The 15317-nt window shown below is 40.5% G+C and overlaps 1 protein-coding gene across 1 annotated transcript in view; it reads left to right on the top strand.

Moving 5' to 3' along the window:
• The window catches only part of skap1 (src kinase associated phosphoprotein 1), a 36746-nt gene that overhangs the window by 1582 nt on the left and 19847 nt on the right, over positions 1 to 15317 (top strand). The window contains exons 2-4 of the mRNA XM_063482168.1: positions 1208 to 1313; positions 1867 to 1892; positions 2030 to 2146. Coding sequence (XP_063338238.1) covers positions 1208 to 1313; positions 1867 to 1892; positions 2030 to 2146 — 249 coding nt within the window. The remainder of the gene's footprint in view (positions 1 to 1207; positions 1314 to 1866; positions 1893 to 2029; positions 2147 to 15317) is intronic.

Consider the following 15317-nt stretch of genomic DNA (forward strand, 5'->3'; position numbering starts at 1 on the left):
TTTCCTGGGTGATGATTTGCATTGTGATGGGAGTGGTCTCTACCAGTATCAGAAGTTATTAAAGGCTCACCGGATGGTTTGATAAGGATGTGTGAGTCATATGCTGTGGTCTTTGCAGTAATGATATCTTAACCATCTCACACCTGTGAGATTTTGGACTGGTGTTACAGTATTTGCACTCTCCTCCATTAAAACACCAGTGGATGAAAGGCTTTTTGGAAGAGCTATGCTCAGCCCTCCTTTAGAGTTCCTAAAAAGTGGAGATTTAAGGCATACTGAAGCTGTCAGCACGTGGTGGTTTTTCCTTTAATGTGTCAACCATCTTCATGAGCTCAGCACAGAGAGAGGACTGTGAAACATAAAGCAATATTTTATAAAAGAGAAAACTTGATGCGAGATTTGTGAGTGATAAACTAGGAACAAAGATATGAAAGTACCAGATAGAAAGTATTCTTAAAGTTTATTGTCTGGGTGCCAGTTTGGGAGCTAGCGTAATTGAGGCTCCCACATTAAACACTTTCAGTTATTGTTTATAATGTGTCTGTTCATCAGATGGTGGTTTATGCTGGTAATTATCATTTTTGTGCTGGTTTATTGTTGTTTAACCGCATGCGAGATGGCTCTTGGCATTTCTTAACACCAGCTGTATTTGTCAAAGTTAGGAAGGTTTAATCTGCCATCATGGCTACAATAAAAGTGTTGAAATTGCAGAGAAATGCTACCTCGGTTTCATTTTGCGCTGTTATATCACAGTATGCCATGAACTGTTGCGTTCCTTTTTTTTTTTGTTACGCTCCGGGGCCACGTAAAATGCTCCCGAGGGTCGCCTCTGTTGTGCAGGCCGCACTTCGAGAATCATGGAGGTACGCTAACACAGACTGCAGGGTTTGCTTTGTTTGAGTGCATTGTAGTGCATTATTCTGTGTAAATGCTTCATGATCGTGACCCTTTAGTCACTCATAACCCTCAGTGCTTAATTAATTTTTTTATTTTTTTATGTTCGTGGTTATTTAACAGGGACAGTGCATGCTAATTAGCACAAGGATAAAAATATAGCATGTAAACATGTCAGATTGAAGCAAAACTGCTAATTTACATCTGTAGTTTCTGTTATATACAACATGCATAACAGAAGACTGAAGAACAATACAGGAAATGCACAATGCCAAGGTTGCTTTAATTCAACATAATGGTTTGCTGCCCTCAGACTGCGAGCTGTTTGTGACAGAGATTCTTCATGGTGAGAACCTGAGTGAATCTGCAGAAGAGACACGACAGGTCCTGCTGAATAACTTCAGGGTCGTCCATTCAAGGTATGATTTTATCCTTTCGAAGAAGCTCTAAATCTGAGGCCCAGAAACCTACTTTTAAAAGTAATTTCAAAGACACCGTTATCTAATTTTAGCTGATAATGCCACACAAAACCCTTAATTGTTGCTGTAATTGCTTTAAACACAGTTTGCATGATTACATTTGAAGTAGCTGATTAAGTCTAATGGTGTCACCTTCGAGACTTCATTCTTGCTCTTATTGTTAAAACCTTTAAAAGATCTCGTGCAATAATCTTTTCTTGATTGAGATAATTAAATGTGATTTAATTCTTGAGCACGAGCCCAAAAAAGTCAACGTCTTGTATGAAGTACTGGTGACAGCTTACTCCGGAAGTCGGCACTGCCTGCACTGCATGATAAGAGACACAAGCTCTGCTATAGAATCCTTGTGGTTTTGTGGTCTTCTGCTTAAGAAACAATTACTGAATTTCAGAAGTAATGTTGGAGCGACGCTGTCTGAAAATGGAAGCACAGAAACCTTTGCAAGTCACTGCAAAAATGTAGTTTTTGATTTGTACCTGTTTTGGTTTTGCAGAAACCCTGAGGAGTTTCCTATAAGATGTAAGTAATAATCTCTTAATCTCCATCACATACTGTTAAGTGTAGTTTTTAAAGATGAGGCCATAAAGTCTGTTGTTAATTGTCTCTCTTTGTGACATTTCCTTTATCTCTCTGTTTCACACTATCACTACCACCAGTGGATTTAAGGGAAGATGAAGGCTCCGATGACAACCGCAGTTCCAGCCTGGGTCGCTCGGCCCCTTCAGACGACGCCTCAGTAGTGTCTGACTACCAGGAAGATGGAGTGGCTGACTGTAAGTTAACAGCAGTCCTGATGGCTGGTTCCTCCTTTGTGTGGGCTATTGTAGGTGCACTGCAGAGATTTGTGAGAGATGTGTGTGTTTGTCTGTGCACGGCAAGAACAAAACAAAACAACAACAAAAAACTGTTCACTTTAGTTTATGGGCCACATACAGCCCAAGTTCATCTAAACTAGACCTGACTAGTAAAGTCACTGAATAATAATATATTATTTTTGTTTTCTTCAAGAAACATTAAAAATGCAAAATGTATATATTTTGCATTTCCCTTAATTTTCTAAATAATGGCTGTGCAACAGAAGGTAGGCCAAACAGATACCACCTTACATATCTTAAAAATAGATTTCATTTAAGATAAATCGCAGTCATTCCACATTTGTTGCGTCTACTCTTTTTATGTGTACATTACAGTTTACAGATCATAGTATAAAGACATAACACCTTCACAGAGAGTGTTGTCTACGTTTTAACAACCACCAAAGTGTTACATTTCACCCTGAGCATAGACGTGACTATTTGTGTTTCTACTAAAAGGCTATAAGTTGCTTTAAACAGAAGGTAAAGAGGAGTTGTCACTGTGTTGTGCCCTTCTTTGTCATGAGTGCAGGCGTTCCACAGGATTCGTTCTTCGACCTCTTCTACTGACCATATTTAGCATAAACATTGACATTATCATATCTTCCACCCAAATCTGTGACAGGTATTGGGGGGAAATTTGGACTATTGGGAGTAGTCATAGGAAGCCTGAAATGAGAAGTTTGTTTTTGTGTGTCTATGTAATTATTGCATGAGTGTATCAGTCGAGTGACTTTGGTTACAAAAATATTGCTGAGGCTGCTGCCACTTCTACATTTCACTTTACAAGCGATGTAAAACTGTTTAGTTTGCTCAGACTCGCTTTTTCAGCGCAGCTAATTTATTTCATGTGGCCAATGCAAATGTGCACCTTGAATCATGTCTTCCCTCAAGAAAGCGTCAAAAAAGAAAAGGAAGAAAGGAGAGGGAGCAAACTGAGGGAAGTCTGTTGTTAATGCATTTCTTTCAAAAGAAAAGTGAGCTGCACGACTACCAGGTTAGGAAGGGTTTAGCTAACAGCAGGTGGTAAAGACAGCGAGCCAGTGTTAGACCGAGCACAAGTTAAAACCATGAAACGGATGGCCCTTAATTTCAGAAACGGCCAGAAAAGCAGCAGCAGGTGCGTCTCCAAATGAAAGCTTAGCAGCACTGACATCAGGCAGCATTATCCTTTATTGTATGTTGCACCAATGGTTCTCATGGCGGTGTGCCATGGGGTGAGCAGGGCATTTTTGTACAAGCCTGTTCGTTTCAGGCTGATGAAATATAATTTTTATCACAATGATAATGCCTCTTAATTTGAAAAACTTTACTTGTGTAGCGATGGGGTCATTTATTCAGCCTTTGCCAGTTCTAATAAAGCACACCATCAGGCAGCACACCAACATACCTGTGTACACTCTCAGAAACATTTTCATGTATTATTAAATCACCCAGTTTATATCAGCCACCATTAGAGTGTCTCTAACTTTCGTGTTTGATCATTTAAAAAAAACGTTAACAGAAAACAGCTGTTATGTCAGTTCATTGCACATATCATAAATCTAATTTATTCTTATTCATTTTAACACACCATTATTAAGCTTGCTCAACCACAAGCTGCTGCAGTTTCAGTGTTACAGTTATATAAACATCAATCGGTTTGGACTATTAATTAAACTTTAACAATTATCAAGATAATTGCATTACTTACAATTATTATGGTGTGCCTTGAAGATCTGGCTTGACCTCCGAAAGCAAAACTCATTTAACCATAAAGTAATCGTAGACTAAAGTATGGAGAAATGTGTGGAGATTTCAAACTATGCATGAATGCATCATATGGACAGTTCATTACAGGCTAGCCTAATGACCACTAGACATTGTTGTAAATAGCCGTCAGCTCAATTGTTTATTTAAAAAATATGCACGAGAGATACGGATGGCCCACATAGATTGCTTATGAATAGTGCCTGAAGTTCTGCACGCTAAAGCCCTGAAATGTAGTGTTTACACAGACGATACCACTTTATGTGTGTAACAGTGCTTAAAGAGCACCTTTATCCTGCCATTGTTATTTTGGTACCCTGAGTGACAAATACAGTATATACAGTATTTAGCAGATGGAAGAGAGCAGCACTTCATGATGTTTAGTTATAAGGCTCTCATTCTCATGTCTGATGCCTTGTTGCACTTAAACACAGTACTTGTTATGTCGGATCACGTGGACGTTTAGTCACTAGCTGTAGCTCTTTTTCACACTGTACTTGAAAAGATGGTTTAAATGCTTTGCAGCCTACAAACAGACCGAAGATACGTTCTTACAGCTACAGTGAAATCTTAAAGATGATTTAATAATAACTGTGACAGGAAACAACACAATTTTAACACACTATCCCCCGGCATCCTCACTGGCACACCTACACCTCACCACAGGATGCGTAGGTTTCTCTATTTTGGCGCTCGCCCTTTTTAATTAGAACAGAATAGACCACATGTGTAAAATTTTCCTCCTTGCTGGTGTCCTACCTCTCTGCCAGGCTCCTTTAGCTCCTCCTTCCTCTGCTCTTCCTCCCTTGGTAGTGTGCAGGTAAGGCCATCCTGATGCTGGTGAAAGAAAACAGTGTGGGGGTGGGGGGTTGTGGTGGCTGGCAAAAGCCTGAATGGTGACCTAGAGCTCCCTCCAGTGGCGGCTCCTCGGCTCAGCTCCCGATCCTTGCACGTGTGTACTATGGGAGGTGTTGATGCTGCCCACACAGAGAGGAGGCTTTGTAGCTGCAGGCTAATGCAGTGATTGATAGAAGCTGAGCCCCTCTATTCTTCCACAACCGGGTTTGAAATACAACACTGTACCTGAGGGGCCATGAGTGTTCCATCCCTCTCTCCCTGTATCAATCTTTCTTTCTATCTTCCCTTCTCTGATTCGCCTCCCTCCCATTCAGAGTTTTTGTATTTCTGACGCTATGTGCCAGCTAATAGCCCTTGACATGACATGCCGCAGGTGGGCATTATTGCCTCTGCTGCCTCAGGTGCCCATCTCCGCTGCTGTTTTAGCGTCTTTCTTGAGATAAAGCAGGGACGCATGTGGAAATTCCCAGTCGAGAAACAGGAATATTTCCAGTCATTTTGGCGATACCGGTATTTAATGCCAGCTGGATGAAGTCGAGCACAAATCCCCCCGTTTATTTATTTGGAAACGGCTTAATGAGCTCTTCTGCTCACAGAAGAGTAACCGTCGCCTTTACTGGGCAACTTTGGAAAAATAGAGAAAACAAATCACGGCAGATGGCGCGAAGATAGCCGACAATAAGACCGCGATAATTCATTTTTTGAAATTGTTCATTTTACAATAAACAAGAGGACATTTGCTTTGTGGGAAACAAACAAAATCAAAGTATGAAATGCTTAAAAAATTTTCCCTTAAGGCTATAATTGTAACACACCAAACTACAAACGGCACCGTCTGTTGCTGCGGAAAGCGATAGTTGTTACAGCTCGAAAACGCAGTCACGCCATTGTCTGTGTTGAATGTGAGAAGGAGCCAATTATCCCGAATCGCCGTAATCATTTTTTTAATCCCCTGTTTGTATTTTGCTTTGATTTAAAAAAAAACAACAACAAAAAAAAGCCGCACACACATTGTACTGTCAGATCGATAATCATAACATTTGACTTTGTAAGACAAATGTTCACCTTGCAGCGCTCCATCTTTTATTGCTGGGGGACGGCGACCATGTTAGCATAGTGAATGGCCTGTGTCCTCAGTAAAAGGGCATGCGGAGTTCATAGTTCATTCTCTGTTCACTGCCAGCTGAAAGAAATGGTTCACACTTCTCTGCCGGGCGGTCTGTTTCAAGAGGGAAGAGGGAGTGTTTGTGGGAAATAATGGCCCTGGCGCTTAATGAAATCAGCCACATTTTAGGAGGAACAGTTAACCATGATATTCGAACTTTCTTTTCATTCAGAGGAATTGAAAATTAATGATAATTTTGTGGGATTCAGAGAGTAGCGATAAGGAGAAGGGAAGGTAGAAAATTGAGTCTTCTCTCTTGAGTTTAATTGTGTCGTTCTTTTTTTTTTTTTTTAAATCCTACTGTACACAATGGAGACTTTGTGACTTGGAGGATGTATTATCCGTGGTAATCGACTGCCTGCCTTCGCTGCTCTGTGTTCCCTAACCAGAGAGTGAGTGAGTGTGAAGTCGATGGCTGCTTCTACACGCAGGAGGAGCCTGTGCCGTTTGATTAGATGCGGTGGCCTGTTGTCTTCAGCGGACTGGGTGACACCAGATTTGTAATCGCTGACAGGAACAGATGGAGCCTCCATTGTTAGCCCGGGTTGTCTGCATGGTAATGTGAACTGAGTTTCACCCGCCGACCGCACCGGTGACCTGACCGCGCCTGCAGCCTCACCCCATCTACGTCTGCCCGCTTCAGCACCCTCCACCCTTCTCTCTCTCTCGATGCTGTTTGAGGCTCAAACACCATTCCAGCACATTATGCATACATAAACAAATATAGGCACAAAATTTCCCCCTCTGGCGTGAAAAAATCTCTTTAACACACTCACTTAGACCCCAGGAGACGGTGTGTGATGTGGGGCTTTTAGCCCTGTCATGCTGTTTGCAGGTCAAGTTTACGAAGTCGAAATCGCCTGTTTGTTTTTCTTTGATTGGGGAGCACCGCTGGGCGCTCGGGGATGTTTGCTGGGATGCTGCTGCGATGACAGAGCACTGCAGAAAGAGCTTTGTTTCAGGAGGCGTGCAGGAAAAAGATGGCGCTTTTGATACGTATCCCTCGTCTTCTTTGTGATTGTGATGCTTTTAGTATGATGTGCTGTACAGCCTGCATTATCTCAGGTGTGGCAATAAACATTTTAAATTTTAAGATTATTTAATCTGAAATGTAGGCAGGAAGGGCTGCAGCTTGTTTTCTAAAGAAAAAAAATAGGAGGGAATTAGCTTTTTTTTGATCAGGCAGCTAAAGTTTTCAGGTACAGTCACATTAGACGAAGAAAAGCAACATATCCTTTAAATGGGAAAGCTGGAACAAGAGAGCTTCTGTTTTCAGTCGATAAATTGATTAATGAACTGATAGTTTTGGCTGCAAACGCAGGTGTGCTCTTATGGCCAGTGTTAAGAATGAAGGAAGGTGACTCGTGTTAGCGATCGCTGCGCTGGCCCAATTTCCTAAACCAATTACTGGCACAAGAATGCGGTAGGATAACCAATTTGAAGTCTCGCTGCTGTCGCCTATTTCTCATTTGAATATGAGGAGCCAAGTGCACAGTAACAACATTATTACACGGTGCCAGTAAATAGAATATTAAATCTGAATTCTGTCCTTTTGGCCGAAGGTGGAAAAAGCTGTGTAACGTGCAGTGTGTTTGAGGAGGGTGCAGCGTGCCCTGCTCGGTCCCTTGGCTTGTGAGGTAGAAGAAAAGCGATGCCAGCTGACGGATTGATGCCCCATTAGGGGGTTAATCAGCAATGTTTAATGTGCCAACTGGCCCTTGTCTGTGTTCGAAATGAAGTCACGGGGAAGGAGGAGGTTTGTGGGTAAATGTTGAAATATGGCTGCCTAGCTGCTTCATAGCAGTTTCTCTTCTTTGTTTTAAATCCACCTGGAAAGTATTTCGGGTCTGCATACGTGACCTCCTTGCAGGTTTGTCGGCCCGTCTGCCCACTCACTGAACTTTTGACCTTTGACCTCTTTGCTTGGCCAACCCGTGACCCGTCTGCGTGTGTGAATAATTGCCCACGCCGTCTCAGAGCACACCGAGTTTCTTCGGACGTAGCCGCGCTCCGTGTCAGTCCGTCAGAATATCCGCCCGGAGATCCATTTTTCACCGCGTTCATCGGTGTATGGATTTTGTGACATTTGGGTAGCGGCTGCTCGTTTGCGAGGAAGCGAGGAATATGCTAATGACCCTCCCCTCTTCCTCCTTGTTCTCCGTCACTCTCTTTTCCTCTCCTTCAGTTGGTGTCTGTGTGCTTTTCTAGAAGTACACACACTCACACACACATTACGAGGCAGGCGCAGGCTCTGTGCATCGCTGCGACTGCTCGCCATCAGGGTTCAAAAGTTCACGCTATTCCCCGAGGGCTACTGTGCTGCTGCAGATGCTGATAGTCTTTTCTTTCTCCCTCTCTCCTGGCTGCCTTTCTTTCCCTCTCTCCCTCGCTGTTTACACTATTAATCTTGTACACTCTCTCTCACACACTCACTCACGCTGCCTGGCAAGAAGAGAGCGGCTTGAAGGGGGGATTTGGACGTATTTAACCGAAGGGCATCCATCACTCTCATCTCCGGCTTCATCCCCCCCCACCCACACCCACCCACAAAAAGCCGCACGGTGTAGTTTTCTGCATCCTCCTGGTTTGAAAGCCCCGTGATGCAGCTCTCCTCTCATTTGCTTTGTTTTATTGTCGCACGGCATATAATTACATCCCTCCATTGCCTCTGGTGTGGCAGTGCCGTGCTGAAACCTAGGGAAAACAGGCGAAGGTAAATGTGCAGCAGTCCATCTGTAAAGAGGCGCATAGGCAGAATGCAAAGTGGGAAGCCGGGGCAGGGTGGCTCCTAATCTCCCCCAGAGCTGTCAATGTCACAGACAAATAGCAAAACTATCAGATGCGGCGGGTTCACCCAGAGGTTAGCGTTCCCAGGTACCTCCTGCATTCACTCCCTCTCTTTCTCCCCCTTCCTTGCAAATGAGAATTTGATTTTGCCCTCCACTGGAATCCATTTCTAGAGATGAATGAAGTTTCAATGCCAAGCCCAGGTGGCCCCGCTGATTTCTTAGGGAAATAAATGGGGATGGGAGAGATGTGTTGGCCTGTACACAGACAGTGACACGGCGGCTCCCGGTGCCTCTGGGATCCTTGTGTTTAATTGTTGCTGTAATGTAGCACTTTAAGGTCATTAACTTGCCCTTGTGGAGTTATCCGAGCATGTCGAGGATGCATCCCTCTTTACTCCGAGCTCTCCGCACGGCTGGGAGAAGTCACCGCTCTGAGCGTGTGCCAAGTGGGACAGGGCTGCTGTGGGCTTGTATGCTGTTTTAAGATCGCTTATCTACAATGGTAATTTTTCACCCCTGAGTTACAGCAGTCTTTCCCGTGAGTTGGCTCATCTGAAAGAAATCAGGAGTCGAATGGAAACACATGTAATTACACAGGAACTTGGTCCTGTGTGGCAGTACGAATGCAGTAATTACTTACATTTAGTCAGTTAACTTTAAAATATAAATTCCCTCCAGTACTAATCACAGTTAAAATGAAAACTTTTTTATGAGATGTAAAATAAACATTATTTTTTACGTTTTTAGGCTGTTTTGCGTAATTTAATATGCTGAGTGTAATTTTGGTTGTCGCTTGGAAAAATAGTTAAAAACTGAGGGCAAACATTATTTTAAAACTTGACCAATACTGCAAAAACATTTGCTGAATAATGATCATCCTTACTGTTTTATATTATATTATTTTTTTATGAGTTCATTTGTATATTGTCAAAAAAATTAGTTTTAAATGACTTCCGCAGCAGTTACTGTCATGGAGGCTGATTTACCGTTTCCCTGCGAATGAAGCTCGTCTGACGTGGTTTCGGCTTTTTTTTTCTTATTTGGTCTTTTTCTTTCCTTTTTTGGTTTATTTTCTTAATATTACAATATTATAAAGAAATTCAAAAAGATAAGAGCAACAAAAAAGTTTTAAAAAGTTTGTAAATGATTTAAAAAAAAGAAATCTAGTTGATAGTTGGTTTGATTACTTGGCTTTGTTTTTAAGAAGCTTTTAACGTTTTAAATAAATTTGAATCATTTAGCTGCTGCCATGATACTTTAATTATTTGTTTTATATATTTATTATTATTTGCTGTTTTCTTCAGCAAAAATTTTTTTTTTTTAATCCTTAAAAAGTGTCAAAATCCTTCAAAAGAAATCTTCATTTATGGGTCATTCTTCTTTATGAAAGACTGAATTATTGAAACCCTAAAACATAATTAAGATATCAGAGTTAGGTTTTGCTGGTCATCAACAAAATTTAAAGGATAAACCAAACTAAAAAAAGTTTCTGTTTGAAAAACCTGCTCATTATTATTAATAAATAGTAGTATTAATTTCATTATTAATTAATGTGAACAGTTGTTTTGATTTAAATGAATCCACATAAGCTAGAACAATCAATAATCTGGTCCTCTAAAATAATTTAAACTAAAAAAACATTTTTATTTTAATTATAAGTCAATGAATCATATTTAATTAAGACGTTTTTTAACAAGCGTTCGGCCTCATTTTCCTCCACAGAATCATTTTTCCATCACACCTGTTGCCAGCTGGATTTGCCGGTGATTTATGATTGGAAATCGTAAAATATAACTTTATTTACTGACATGGTGTTTAACAACAGTGGCTATAAATAGGAGTGCATTATATAAAATGGTAATAGGTGTGAGATATTGCTTTAAAATCGTGGTCCTTTCTTTAAAATTACATTTAAAGCATTTAAGCGGCGATCACAGGAGCATTTTAAAGGTGCAATAACTGTACATTCAGAGGGCAAGTGTGCTGATTTTTTTGTGAGTGTTTTTCCCTCCAGGCTCTGCCGTTGATTGCGCTGTATCCCATTTTTATCGCAGAGACGCAGGCTCCTCTGTGGGCCCGAACTCCTCCATTGTTGGTATTTATATTCTTACGACTGTTTCTTTCTTTTTCTTTTTTTTTTCGGTCTCTGTCAGCGAAGCAGCTGAAAACCATCCCCAGCGATTAGAGGATCATTGTATCTGCAGTTAAGCATTTGAATAGTGGTAGTAAATCTAGAAAAGGGAAATTCAGGGTCGCTGTAGACGCTGCTTATGGCTGCCCAGGGGGAAGCCGATGTCACATAGTAAATTTAGCCCCTTAGTGTCTTTACAGTGGCCGGCCCGTGATGTTTGAATGTAGGAGTGGAGCAAAACCGAGAATGACTTAACATCTATTCCCGAGTACGGGCACATAAATATATATTTTTTTGTTCACAGTTACAGAAAAACAGAAACAGTAGATAACTCTCTGCAGATGCAGCCTAAGCGAATGTCCTGAATCGAAATCAGTCAAGAAGTGCAATTAAATATTTGCAGAAAAGTTTTTATTCTGTTCTGTTGCTCAGATTTCGAGTCAGATTTTTTATTAAGACCTGACTCATATAAAAAAAGAAAACCTTAATCACTCCTGCATACATTTCTGATCCTTTTAAGTATTATTAGACGGTGATACAGCCGTGATATAATGATCTGTGTGTTTTCTTCGGTTCAAACACATGCATTAGGAGGTTCTAAACATGGTTTATGTATCGATGACTGAAGTCCTAATCAAATCAGGGGGAGGGAAGGAGGGCAGGGAAGACACTGTGCCCTTAACCTTAGTGCCTCTCAGTTTCTCTCCTCCCTTCTGACGGCCAGCTCGCTGGAGGGATGTACTGCAAAGGCCTCCTACTGTAATGAGGAAAAATGTATCAATTTAGCCTGGCGTGTGCGCAGATTGAGCGCCAGGCGGGTGAAGGTGCACCGAGTGAATCCTTTTTCCTAATCAAGGACGGTATCGAAGAGGTTGCGGTCTCGTTCCCTTTCGTCTGTGGAATCAGCAGCATTCCTCCCCGCAGCCCCCTCAGGGCCGGGGAACCTCTCTCTGCCTTCTGTTTCACCTCATCAGCAGAGTTCACCCGGGGGTCAGGTCCTGCCCCCCGATGCTGCATTCACTGCAATACCTCTTGCATCGTAAGGCGCTGTGAAAGCACCTCGTGCTCAAGGACTGAGTGGAGGAGAAGAGAAGCATATGACAACTTTCTGCCCTTATTTTACACCTGTGCTTCTAGGTGGGTCACCACTGCACAGATACGTATTAATCCCAATAATAATGTTGACAGATGTTTTACCCCAAAATAACAAGTAAACACTGGGATTTTCAGGCAGTTTGTTGTCTCTGTACCTTCTGTTATTTAGTTGTAAGGGATGAGATGTATGAAATCACATCAGGGTGGTGTAAAACTGACCGGATTTGAGCAAAAGTCTAGTATGATGGAAGCTGATGTTAAGGATTAAAAGCAGATGCCCATTTCTTAATTGTAATACAAGTAGATGGATTTGTAGAAACCAGTAAAAGAGCTCGCATTGAGGCATGAAAAAGAAAAATACATACAGTTATAAAAAATATGTAACAAAATTGAATATTTTTGTGTAATGAAATACATTTTACAAACAGGAAATGATCAGAAACCAATGAGCAGATGTTAATTAATTGACTGTTCAATTTAAAGCTGAAATGTCACTTGGTTTTATTGGCCATTTATAATAGCAAAACTCATTATTTTATAATTGTTATAGAATATAAAACACGTTTTTCACTCTTTTATGACTCTTTTGTTTTATAGGGTAATAACCGACAAGCAAGAAACAGTCAACAAATGAGTCAGTAGCAGTGAATCAATATTTTTTTTAGTTATAGGCAGGTTAATTAGATTAAAGGAAACAAGCAAGTCAGTAATCAGATATTTGTTTTATTAACTGTCTTGTCTGAGGTAAATAATAATAATAATAATAATAATACTAGTATAGAAACTGAAATTTGGAACAGTATGAGAATCGTTTTACGACGAGGAACAAACAAGTCAGTGAGCAAATGTAAGAATTGAAACACCATTTGATTTTTACCGGTAATTTATAATATCAAAACTGTTATTTTTCAAGAACATAAGAAGGATTTTGCCCTGTTTTACAACATTTTATAGTCTGAAAATCTATAGTTAAGAAATAATCACCAAATTAATTGTAAATGGCAATATTTATTTGTTGCAGACAGGCTGATGTTCAGTATTAAAAGAAAAAAAACGAGCCAGTGACTGGAAATTGAATAATTAATTAATTTGTTGTTTATAGCAGAAAAGCTGGACTGTATAGGAAATATTTTTAGTATTTTATGACATCATATAGACCAGAAATGAATCGATATTGACAATATTTGTCAGTTTCAGGCAGGACTAACGTTAGGATTAAAGAAAGGAACGAGCTGATTTAAGATTAATAAATAATTGCCATGTTTAAAGTGGAAACACCACCTGGTTTTATTGCTCATTTAAAAAGGCAAAAATTACATCTTTGAACAGCGTAAGAAGCTTTTTTTTTATTACCCAAAGTATTAATACAAAATCTACAAATAATCAACAAATTAATCAGTATTGACAATGTTTGTTAGTTGCAGACAGATTGATGTTAAGGATTTAAAACAAACAAGCTAGCGATCAAACAATTATTCATTAATGGACACATTTAAAGCTAAAACACCACCTGATTTTATTGGTCGTTTTTAATACTGTCTTGTAACGTTATACATCATGGGGTTTAATCTACAGTCAAGAAATAATCAACAAGTTGATCAATCAGTCAAGCCAATAATGATAGAATAATTGATGAACTGGTTGTTTATAACAGCAAAGATGCATTTTTCACTATTTCATGATATTATATTGGCCAGTAATTTGCAATCAGACATAAATGAATAATTAATCATTAATGACAGTTATGAGCTCACACAGTCAAATACAACAGAAATGGAAAGAAAAGAAAATCCCCATTAGAAATGTAACAGCCACAGATGTACAGTAAAACCTCTGTAGCACGAGGGACTACATTAATAAAGCCCACGCATGACACACACCCTCACTTAAATAAAGACAGAGCAGGCACATAAGGCAGCCATTATTAGACATCACAGGCATGCAGTATTGATGGACAGGGAAAAATATTATCAGTTAATTTTTAATTCCACATCTTTCCAAACGTTTTTTAGATCCCACTCTCAGTTACAACACACTGCTTCCACGTGAAAGTAAGGCATGTTTTTATGTGCAAAAAAACAAGACTGAATAGCATTTTGCCTGATTTAAGGCTCTTTCCCCTCATCTCACGGTGTTTCTCTCCATGTAACCGGCCATTTTACAGTAATGGTTAGAGTGGAGCCTCTGAAAGTACACGTCTCCCTGCTGGGACCGAGTCCCGCCGCTGCCGTCGCCGCTCCCTGCCACCCAGCACTCTCAGAGAAGAGGCGCTAAGGGGACCTCTGGCTTTGCTTTCCATCTTCTGGAGCACCATCAACATCTTCAGAGCGTTTTTGTGTTTTCATAGCATCTTTGGCGCATTATGACCACCGTTAGATCTAATGTAACGTATTAGTCCTCCCACCCGACCATTTCCCTTCATTTTGATTCACTCTCTATCCAGGCTTTGATTGACTTTCAGCCTAACTAAAGTGGATTTTAATGAGAGAATACATTAACTCCCTCTGGTCATGCTAACATAAATCAGCCTTTTCTTGCGGGATCAACTGCTGAGCTCATAACACCATGCTGGGAGAGTGTGAATAACCAAATGAGAGATTGTGGCTTTGGCAAACCGCTGGCAGCTTGGATGCATTGTTATGTATTCATGTATCCCCTCTGAGTTTTAACACGACTTCAGGAAGGCAGCAGAATGGAGCACTTATCGGCACGCAGGTCGGCTAGCTTATGGAAACGTTCCTTTGTCAGAATCAATTAAACACATATCTCTGGTCAATTTCCATCGATTATCTCCTTACATTCGGATCTTTTCGTACTGATGACCGCTGAGAGCTGTTAGATTCAGTTAGCGCGGCCAGTAGCAACTCCTCACCTTGATTTACGAAACACGGGATGCGACTCTAACGCCACATCTATCTGCTTCTCTTTGTTGGTAATTGCACTCAGCTAAATAGGTTATGCTGAATATCAATAAATTGCCATCAAATTAATGTCAATACCAAAGCTGTGGATGGTGCTAATTAAAACGCAAAAGGGATGAAAATGAAGTCATGGCATTGCCCTGAATAATTGATAACGCAATTTATGATTTTTATGAAAGAGTGCCGTCTGTCTGCGATTTTGATGAGGCCTTAATTAGATGCATTAATGTGTCTCTCTGTGCCTGTACTCAAACTCAAACACCATGATGGTTTTGGAGGTTTTTTTAACACCCTAAATTACACATTTTCAAATAACATTACCTCAGAATATCATCTTAAAAAAACCCCAAAAGAGGTGTTAGTGTGTAATTCTCATTAAAGG

Source organism: Pelmatolapia mariae, linkage group LG8, assembly GCF_036321145.2.
Source record: "Pelmatolapia mariae isolate MD_Pm_ZW linkage group LG8, Pm_UMD_F_2, whole genome shotgun sequence".
Lineage (NCBI taxonomy): Eukaryota > Metazoa > Chordata > Actinopteri > Cichliformes > Cichlidae > Pelmatolapia > Pelmatolapia mariae.